Here is a 10,032-nt window from a genome sequence, read left to right as displayed (position 1 = left end):
ATTTAGCTTTACAGAGTCAGTCATAGTACAGTACCTCTGGAGCAAATGATGGTAGATGCCTTGCTCCAGGGCATATCGACAGACTCTCCCCCACAACCCTTGTGGGTTCGGGTATTCGAACTCGCGACTTTTTTTTTCAAATTAAATGTGTCATGGACTCGACAGCAACTGACATGGTACTCCTGATCATACATACTCATGATCTCTGTTCAAAAGTAGAACACTATTTTAGGGAATAGAGGGTAGCTTTTGGGATTCGGCCCTGTGTTTCTACCTGTAGCTGTACAGACTTGTGAGCATGTCAGAGTGGCTGGCTTTGACTCAGCAGCTTGCAGACATAACTCTGTAAAAGTATACCTTAACTCTGTAAAAGTGTACCTTAACTCTGTAAAAGTGTACCTTAACTCTGTAAAAGTGTACCTTAACTCTGTAAAAGTGTACCTTAACTCTGTAAAAGTGTACCAATGATATGAAACGGTAGACCCTGATGAATTTCTACATTTTCTGTGATTGTCCGATTTGATCTTCCTCCCGTCTCTGTTTTCTTTTACACACTGTTCTTTGCTGCAGTCTTTCCTCCAGTGTCTCTCCCTCTCTCTGTCTCTGTCTCTCTCTCTGTCTCTCTCTGTCTCTCTCTGTCTCTCTCTCTCTCTTCCATTTCCCATACCCGCTTGGCTTCCCTTCTGTGGTTCCCTGCCTGCACCTATATCCCTCCTTCCCTCCATCCGGCGGCGCTGCCATCATGCGTCGGTTCAGCTCCGAGGGGTCCCTATTGAATATGGACTTCCTGCCGTGGAAGAAGGTGGAGCTTAAGGACCAGAACTACCACAGCCGGGACGGGGAGTCAGGCACCTACACCCCACACCTGGGAGAGGACAAACTGGATGGGCGAACCACCTCTCTCCCCCCCACGCCCATCATCCTGGAGCCTGAGGCCAGCCCTGGGAGGACACCGGGGAGGGGGGAGCTGGGCAAGGAGCACAGCGTCAGCGTGGAGAACGTCACAGAACTGGGGAGGCCAGAGGGTAAGGGTCATCTGAGAGTGGTGAACCTCAGCGAAGGATGCAGGGCGTACAGTGACGGCCAGTTGGCGCCGGCGACTTCAGGTAGCAGCACAGAGAGCATGGGCAGGCACGACCGGCCTCCGCCCTCTCCCTCGTACTCAACCTTTGACTCCAGCCCCTTTTCCTTCAAGTCACAGCAACGGTCCCACGCCAGAGCCAAGCTGTCAGCAGCCAAGCTACATCTGAAGAGCCTGTTTGGGCAGGTAAAGAGTGACGTGGGAGGTCAGGGTCACTAGAGGAGTGGGCTCTGACAGTGTGTTTGGTATTGGATGTGTTAGGCTGGATGTATGGGAATGAATGGCTTGTGTGTGTGATGGCTTTTGACTACTTTAGTTCTAGCTTAGTTCTACATTAGTTCTACATTTGTTCTACATTAGTTCTACATTAGTTCTACATTAGTTCTAGATTAGTTCTAGATTAGTTCTACATTAGTTCTACATTAGTTCTAGATCAGTTCTAGATTAGTTCTACATTAGTTCTACATTAGTTCTAGATCAGTTCTAGATTAGTTCTACATTAGTTCTAGATCAGTTCTAGATTAGTTCTACATTAGTTCTACATTAGTTCTACATTAGTTCTAGATTAGTTCTACATTAGTTCTACATTAGTTCTACATCAGTTCTAGATCAGTTCTAGATTAGTTCTAGATTAGTTCTACATTAGTTCTACATTAGTTCTACATTAGTTCTAGATTAGTTCTACATAAGTTATAGTCCCCTGTAGTGTCCTGCACCCCCTGTAGTGTACTGCACCCCCTGTAGTGTCCTGCACCCCCTGTAGTGTACTGCACCCCCTGTAGTGTCCTGCACCCAGTGGTGGAAAAACTACCCAATTGTCATACTTGAGTTAAAGTATAGATACCTTAATAGAAAGTTACTAAAAGTATTTGGTTTTAAATATCCTTAAGTATCAAAAGTCAAAGTAAGACAGAATTAAGGATTTCATATTCAATCACATTTACGTTTTTAGTCATATATTCAAAATTTGATTGAAATTATGTGTAACTCATTAAGCGCTCTTAAAATCCATCATTTTATCCTTTGTATAATAGCATCTGATCTGCTAAATGGCAAAAGCAATGAATACCAAGTTTGGTGGTGACAAGTCCTTCTCCTATTGGCACACACATTGAGTTCAACCACAGTCTTTCCCGGAGGCAACGTTGTTTTCTTATGGCGACGATGACGGAAAAATATTGCTCAAACAGAACTTCCTTAAATGATATATTACGATTGGGCCTAAAACCAAGGTCATACCGCTGAGGTGTGTGTGTTGCCTGTCTGTCCTGTCTGTCCTGTCTGTGTGTCTGTGTGTCTGTGTGTCTGTGTGTGTGACACATGCCGATGATTTTAAATTTGGAAATAAACTAATCGTGTCTCTATTTTCAGAGTCCCCATTCGTCACACTCCAACCTGTTTAACCCAGAGCAGAAAGATCGGTAAGCTCATCAATGTGCCTGGGCATTGCATTCCGATCGTAATACAAAGTCAGTTTGGGGGGGGGAATTTTTTTTTGATTTTCAACACTGATGTCACACGGATATACTAAAATATCCTCGTCACTTCATTGGTATTCAGTAACTGTCTTAGCAATAGTACATTTCCTCCACTGTGGCCAATAGCATGGGGACGAGGTTTCTTTCAAAGAGGAAACGACATAGGGAATAGGGTGCCGTCTGGAACGACATAGGGAATAGGGTGCTGTCTGGAACGACATAGGGAATAGGGTGCTGTCTGGAACGACATAGGGAATAGGGTGCTGTCTGGAACGACATAGGGAATAGGGTGCTGTCTGGAACGACATAGGGAATAGGGTGCCGTCTGGAACGACATAGGGAATAGGGTGCCGTCTGGAACGACATAGGGAATAGGGTGCCATTTGGGATGTACAGTAAGAAGTTCCGTTTGGAAGGATGCCACCCTTGAGGTTGTAATGATACTGAGCCAACCAGTTGTGGAAAGGAGGGTGGTGTCGTCATGGAATCAGATCCAACCACACCAAAACCTACTCTTATCTCCTTGTCTCTCTGTCTGTCCTCATCTCTCTGTCCTTGTCTCCCCCTCTCTCCTTACCCCCCCTCTCTCCCTGTCTCTCTCGCTCTCCCTGTCTCTCTCTACTTCTCATTGTCTCTCCCTTTCCCTGTCTCCCCCTGTCTCCTTACCCCTCCTTTCTCTCTTTCCCTCTCTCTCATTCTCTTTCCCTGTCTCCCCCTCTCTCCATGTCTCTCCTCTCTCCATGTTTCTCCCTGTCTCCCCTCTTTCCATGTTTCTCCCTGTCTCCCCCTCTCTCCATGTTTCTCCCTGTCTCCCCCTCTCTCCATGTCTCTCCCTATCTCCCCTGTCTCTCCCTATCTCCCCTGTCTCTCCCTCTCTCCATGTCTCTCCCTCTCTCCCCCTTCATGTCTCTCCCTCTCTCCCCTCTCTCCCCTGTCTCTTCCTCTCCAGTGTTAAAGAGCAGCGGTCCCGCCTCCCGTTCCTTCGCCAATGGAGTCAGGTGGGCCACAGCAAGGTCCAGTTCAGCCGGGAGGAACTGGATAAGTGGGCTGAGTCGCTGGACGCCCTCCTGGCTAGTCGGAGTAAGTAGACCAGGCCACCCTCCTGGGTAGTCGGAGTAAGTAGACCAGGCCACCCTCCTGGCTAGTCGGAGTAAGTAGACCAGGCCACCTTCCTGGCTAGTCGGAGTAAGTAGACCAGGCCACCCTCCTGGCTAGTCGGAGTAAGTAGACCAGGCCACCCTCCTGGATGGTCGGAGTAAGTAGACCAGGCCACCCTCCTGGCTGGTCGGAGTAAGTAGACCAGGCCACCCTCCTGGCTAGTCGGAGTAAGTAGACCAGGTCACCCTCCTGGCTAGTCGGAGTAAGTAGACCAGGTCACTCTCCTGGCTAGTCGGAGTAAGAAGACCAGGCCACCTTCCTGGCTAGTCGGAGTAAGTAGACCAGGCCACCCTCCTGGCTAGTCGGAGTAAGTAGACCAGGCCACCCTCCTGGCCGGTAGACCAGGCCACCCTCCTGGCCGGTAGACCAGGCCACCCTCTACTGTGAAATAACTTGTAAATGGGACTTTCTCCATTCTGATTGTGTGAGAATGTAATGGGGCTTTCTCCATTCTGATTGTTTGAGAATGCAATGGGACTTTCTCCATTCTGATTGTGTGAGAATGCAATGGGGCTTCCTCCATTCTGATTGTGTGAGAATGCAATGGAGCTTTCTCCATTCTGATTGTGTGAGAATGCAATGGGGCTTTCTCCATTCTGATTGTTTAATACTGTTCAATCAAACTTCAACCAAACGTTGATCTAAAATGAGATCATTTCTACATTGCCACGTAAAGGCTGCATGATATTTTTAACCAAGTGTTGCAATTGCGATTTGCCAGCTCCACTTTGATTTAGAAGATACTGATACACAAACATGCTGATTTAGGCCTCCACCAGTACCAGTATCAGGCTGTATTAGCTAGCTACATTTACTCTGACTCAGTACATTTTATTAGCTAGTCAGCTAACTAGCGATTAACATTAGCTGCTAACATGATTTAGTGACAATTTGCAAAGAAAGTGTAAACTAGCTGTAAGAAATACAAACTAATATTTTAATTATAGAAGCAAAGTGGATTTATATTAGGAAGCAAAGTGGATTTATATTAGGAAGCAAAGTGGATTTATATTAGGAAGCAAAGTGGATTTATATTAAGAAGCAAAGTGGATTTATATTAGGAAGCAAAGTGGATTTATATTAGGAAGCAAAGTGGATTTATATTAGGAAAGCAAAGTGGATTTATATTAGGAAGCAAAGTGGATTTATATTAGGAAGCAATATGGATTTATATTAAGAAGCAAAGTGGATTTATATTAGGAAGCAAAGTGGATTTATATTAAGAAGCAAAGTGGATTTATATTAGGAAGCAAAGTGGATTTATATTAGGAAGCAAAGTGGATTTATATTAGGAAGCAAAGTGGATTTATATTAGGAAGCAAAGTGGATTTATATTAGGAAGCAAAGTGGATTTATATTAGGAAGCAAAATGGATTTATATTAGGAAGCAAAGTGGATTTATATTAGGAAGCAAAGTGGATTTATATTAGGAAGCAAAGTGGATTTATATTAGGAAGCAAAGTGGATTTATATTAGGAAGCAAAGTGGATTTATATTAGGAAGCAAAGTGGATTTATATTAGGAAGCAAAGTGGATTTATATTAGGAAGCAAAGTGGATTTATATTAGGAAGCAAAGTGGATTTATATTAGGAAGCTAAGTGGATTTATATTAGGAAGCAAAGTGGATTTATATTAGGAAGCAAAGTGGATTTATATTAAGAAGCAAAGTGGATTTATATTAAGAAGCAAACTGGAACTTTATTTCACTGCTGCAGTTTAATTATTTGTTACTTTTATTTACAATTCTTTAAGAAGTTAAGATATTAAGGGCTTGTAAGTAAGTATTTCACTGTAAGGGCTACACATGCCCCATGTGATATGTATATGAGGCTCCCGAGTGGTGCAGCGATCTAAGGCACTGCATCTCATTGCAAACGGTGTCAGTCCCTGGTTCGAATACAGGCTCGATCACATCCGGACGTGATTGGGAGTCCGATAGGGCGGCGCACAATTGGAACGGTCGTCGTCTGGATTTTGCCATGTGTAAATAAGAATTTGTTGTTAACTGACTTGCCTAGTTACATAACAACAGTTATAGTTCTACAGGAACCTGGGACATTGGAGAACCCGTTTCTGCTTATAGGTAGCCTGTAGACGCATGGGCCACATGTCTATGGGCCACAAGTCTATGGGCCACAAGTCTATGGGCCACATGTCTATGGGCCACATGTCTCAATGGCTGAGTTTAAACAGGCAGCCCAATTCTGATCTTTTGTCTTAATGATTGGCAAAAAAAAAGAACTGATCTTATTGGCTGCATTTGCACTTGTCTTTTGACCAATTGTCCCTTTTCAGATTCGGGATTCAAATCATTATTGTCCATTCTTATAGAATGGACATGTCCTATATTTACAGAGAATATAAATGACAGCATCGTAAACACTTAAATAAGATCAGTCTACTGTTATTAGAAATATAAACTCCTACCTGAGGGATTGAATGTCATATAGATCAAAGTAGTTTCTTTATTTGATTTACATTCGCGTGCACACACACACACACATACGCACATACGCACGCACACACACACGCGCACATACACACACACACGCACATACACACACACACACGCACATACACATACACACACCACACACACACACACAAACACGCACATACACACACACACGCACATACACATACACACACACCACACACACACACAAACACGCACATACACACATACACACACACACGCACATACACACACACACACACACACACACACGCACATACACACACACACAAACACACATACATGCACATACACACACACACACACACACACACACACACGCACATACACACACACACACACACACACACACGCACATACACACCACTCTAATGTTAGTAATATGTATACAAGAGCCGAGTACACAATCTTGAATACGTAGTGTAAACACATTGTGAACTTTAAAAGGTTGCTCAAGCACTTAGTTAAAGGTCAATAGCTAGAGGTTTTGGAAAGCATGCATTGATTGTGGTGGCCAAGCTTAGTCTGACAGTCTGCACAACTTGAACACCACGTACAGCCTGTTTTGCGAGGATAACTTTAACATAGAGGCTGTTTACGAGGATAACCACTGTATAGTAACCACTGTGTCCGCAATCTGCTGCCCTCTTATATTTCCTCTTTGCACAAAAATATGTTGTAACCCAGTGTCTAAGCAAAAACAAGAAGTGAATGAGAGAGAGAGAGAGAGAGAAAGTAGGGGAGGGGGAGAGAGAGAAAGAAGTAGGGGAGGGGGAGAGAGAGAAAGAAGTAGGGGAGGGGGAGAGAGAGAAAGAAGTAGGGGAGGGGGAGAGAAAGAAAGAAGTAGGGGAGGGGGAGGGAGAAAGAAAGAAGTAGGGGAGGGGGAGGGAGAAAGAAAGAAGTAGGGGAGTGAGAGAAAGAAGTAGGGGGGGGGGGGGGAGAAAGAAAGAAGTAGGGGAGAGAGAGAAAGAAGTAGGGGAGGGAGGGAGAGAGAAAGAAGTAGGGGAGGGAGGGAGAGAGAAAGAAGTAGGGGAGGGGGAGAGAGAGAAAGAAGTAGGGGAGGGGGAGAGAGAGAAAGAAGTAGGGGAGGGGGAGAGAGAAAGAAGTAGGGGAGGGGGAGGGAGAAAGAAAGAAGTAGGGGAGGGGGAGGGAGAAAGAAGTAGGGGAGGGGGAGAGAAAAGTAGGGGAGGGGGAGAGAGAGAAAGAAGGAGGGGGAGAGAGAGAAAGAAGGAGGGGGAGAGAGAAAGAAGTAGGGGAGGGGGAGAGAGAGAAAGAAGTAGGGGAGGGGGAGAGAGAGAGAGAGAAAGAAGTAGGGGAGGGGGAGAGAGAGAAAGAAGTAGGGGAGGGGGAGAGAGAGAAAGAAAAAAGTAGGGGAGGGGGAGAGAAAAGTAGGGGAGGGGGAGAGAAAAGTAGGGGAGGGAGGGAGAGAAAAAGAAGTAGGGGAGGAGGAGAGAGAGAAATAAGTAGGGGAGGGGGAGAGAGAAAGAAGTAGGGGAGGGGGAGGGAGAGAAAAAAGTAGGGGAGGGAGAGAAAGAAGTAAGGGAGGGGGAGAGAGAAAGAAGTAGGGGAGGGGGAGGGGGAGGGAGAGAAACAAGTAGGGGAGGGAGGGAGAGAGAAAGAAGTAGGGGGGGAGGGAGAGAAAAAAGTAGGGGAGGGAGAGAAAGAAGTAGGGGAGGGGGAGAGAGAAAGAAGTAGGGGAGGGGGAGGGAGAGAAACAAGTAGGGGAGGGAGGGAGAGAGAAAGAAGTAGGGGGGAGAGAAAGTAGGGGAGGGAGAGAAAGAAGTAGGGGAGGGGGAGAGAGAGAAAGAAGTAGGGGAGGGAGAGAGAGAGAGAAGTAGGGGAGGGGGAGAGAGAGAGAAGTAGGGGAGGGGGAGAGAGAGAAAGAAGTAGGGGAGGGGGAGAGAGAGAGAAAGAAGTAGGGGAGGGGGAGAGAGAAAGAAGTAGGGGAGGGGGAGAGAGAGAAAGAAGTAGGGGAGGGGGAGAGAGAGAAAGAAGTAGGGGAGGGGGAGGGAGAAAGAAAGAAGTAGGGGAGAGAGAGAAAGAAGTAGGGGAGGGGGAGGGAGAAAGAAAGAAGTAGGGGAGGGGGAGGGAGAAAGAAAGAAGTAGGGGAGAGAGAGAGAAGTAGGGGAGGGGGAGGGAGAAAGAAAGAAGTAGGGGAGAGAGAGAGAAGTAGGGGAGGGGGAGGGAGAAAGAAAGAAGTAGGGGAGAGAGAGAAAGAAGTAGGGGAGGGGGAGAGAAAAGTAGGGGAGGGAGGGAGAGAGAAAGAAGTAGGGGAGGGAGGGAGAGAGAAAGAAGTAGGGGAGGGGGAGAGAGAGAAAGAAGTAGGGGAGGGGGAGAGAGAAAGAAGTAGGGGAGGGGGAGGGAGAAAGAAAGAAGTAGGGGAGAGAGAGAAAGAAGTAGGGGAGGGGGAGAGAAAAGTAGGGGAGGGAGGGAGAGAAAGAAGTAGGGGAGGGAGGGAGAGAGAAAGAAGTAGGGGAGGGGGAGAGAGAGAAAGAAGTAGGGGAGGGGGAGGGAGAGAGAAAGAAGTAGGGGAGGGGGAGGGAGAAAGAAAGAAGTAGGGGAGAGAGAGAAAGAAGTAGGGGAGGGGGAGAGAAAAGTAGGGGAGAGGGAGAGAAAAGTAGGGGAGGGAGGGAGAGAAAAAGAAGTAGGGGAGGAGGAGAGAGAGAAAGAAGTAGGGGAGGGGGAGAGAGAAATAAGTAGGGGAGGGGGAGGGAGAGAAAAGAGTAGGGGAGGGAGGGAGAGAAAGAAGTAGGGTGGAGAGAAAAAAGTAGGGGAGGGGGAGAGAGAAAGAAGTAGGTGAGGGGGAGAGAGAAAGAAGTAGGGGAGGGGGAGAGAGAGAAAGAAGTTGGGGAGGGGGAGAGAGAAATAAGTAGGGGAGGGGGAGAGAGAAAAAGAATTAGGGGAGAGAGAGAGAGAAAAAAGTAGGGGAGGGAGAGAAAAAAGTAGGGGAGGGAGGGAGAGAGAAATAAGTAGGGGGGAGAGAAATACGTAGGGGGGAGAGAAAGAAGTAGGGGAGGGGGAGAGAGAGAAAGAAGTAGGGGAGGGGGAGAGAGAGAAAGAAGTAGGGGAGGGGGAGAGAAGAGAAGTAGGGGAGGGGGAGAGAGAGAAAGAAGTAGGTGGGGGGGAGAGAGAGAAAGAAGTAGGGGAGGGGGAGAGAGAGAAAGAAGTAGGGGAGGGGGAGAGAGAAAGAAGTAGGGGAGGGGGAGAGAGAGAAATAAGTAGGGGAGGGGGAGAGAGAAATAAGTAGGGGAGGGGGAGAGAGAAATAAGTAGGGGAGGGGGAGAGAGAAATAAGTAGGGGAGGGGGAGAGATAAAGAAATAGGGGAGGGGGAGAGAGAAAGAAGTAGGGGAGGGGGAGAGAGAGAAAGAAGTAGGGGAGGGGGAGAGAGAGAAAGAAGTAGGGGAGGGGGAGAGAGAAAGAAGTAGGGGAGGGGGAGAGAGAGAAAGAAGTAGGGGAGGGAGGGAGAGAAAGTAGGGGAGGGAGGGAGAGCGAGACAAAGAAGTAGGGGAGGAGGAGAGACAAAGAAGTAGGGGAGGAGGAGAGAGAAAGAAGTAGGGGAGGGGGAGAGAGAGAGAAAGAAGTAGGGGAGGGTGAGGGAGAGAAACAAGTAGGGGAGGGAGGGAGAGAGAAAGAAGTAGGGGGGGAGAGAAAAAAGTAGGGGAGGGAGAGAAAGAAGTAGGAGGGGGAGAGAGAGAAAGAAGTAGGGGAGGGAGAGAGAGAGAGAAGTAGGGGAGGGGGAGAGAGAGAGAAGTAGGGGAGGGGGAGAGAGAGAAAGAAGTAGGGGAGGGGGAGAGAGAGAAAGAAGTAGGGGAGGGGGAGAGAGAGAAAGAAGTAGGG

At 47.3% G+C, this 10,032-nt stretch overlaps 1 protein-coding gene across 1 annotated transcript in view; it reads left to right on the top strand.

The window, feature by feature from the left end:
• Window positions 1-742: 742 nt before the first annotated feature.
• The window catches only part of LOC139403946 (uncharacterized), an 11,204-nt gene continuing 1,914 nt past the window's right edge, over window positions 743-10,032 (top strand). The window contains exons 1-3 of the mRNA XM_071147154.1: window positions 743-1,267; window positions 2,453-2,502; window positions 3,509-3,639. Of these exons, the coding sequence (XP_071003255.1) occupies window positions 743-1,267; window positions 2,453-2,502; window positions 3,509-3,639 (706 nt within the window). The remainder of the gene's footprint in view (window positions 1,268-2,452; window positions 2,503-3,508; window positions 3,640-10,032) is intronic.

The sequence above is a fragment of the Oncorhynchus clarkii genome, unplaced genomic scaffold, assembly GCF_045791955.1.
Source record: "Oncorhynchus clarkii lewisi isolate Uvic-CL-2024 unplaced genomic scaffold, UVic_Ocla_1.0 unplaced_contig_8382_pilon_pilon, whole genome shotgun sequence".
Classification (NCBI taxonomy): domain Eukaryota; kingdom Metazoa; phylum Chordata; class Actinopteri; order Salmoniformes; family Salmonidae; genus Oncorhynchus; species Oncorhynchus clarkii.
The sequence above is the reverse complement of the archived record's forward strand: the minus strand, read 5'-3'. Positions and strand labels throughout refer to the sequence as shown.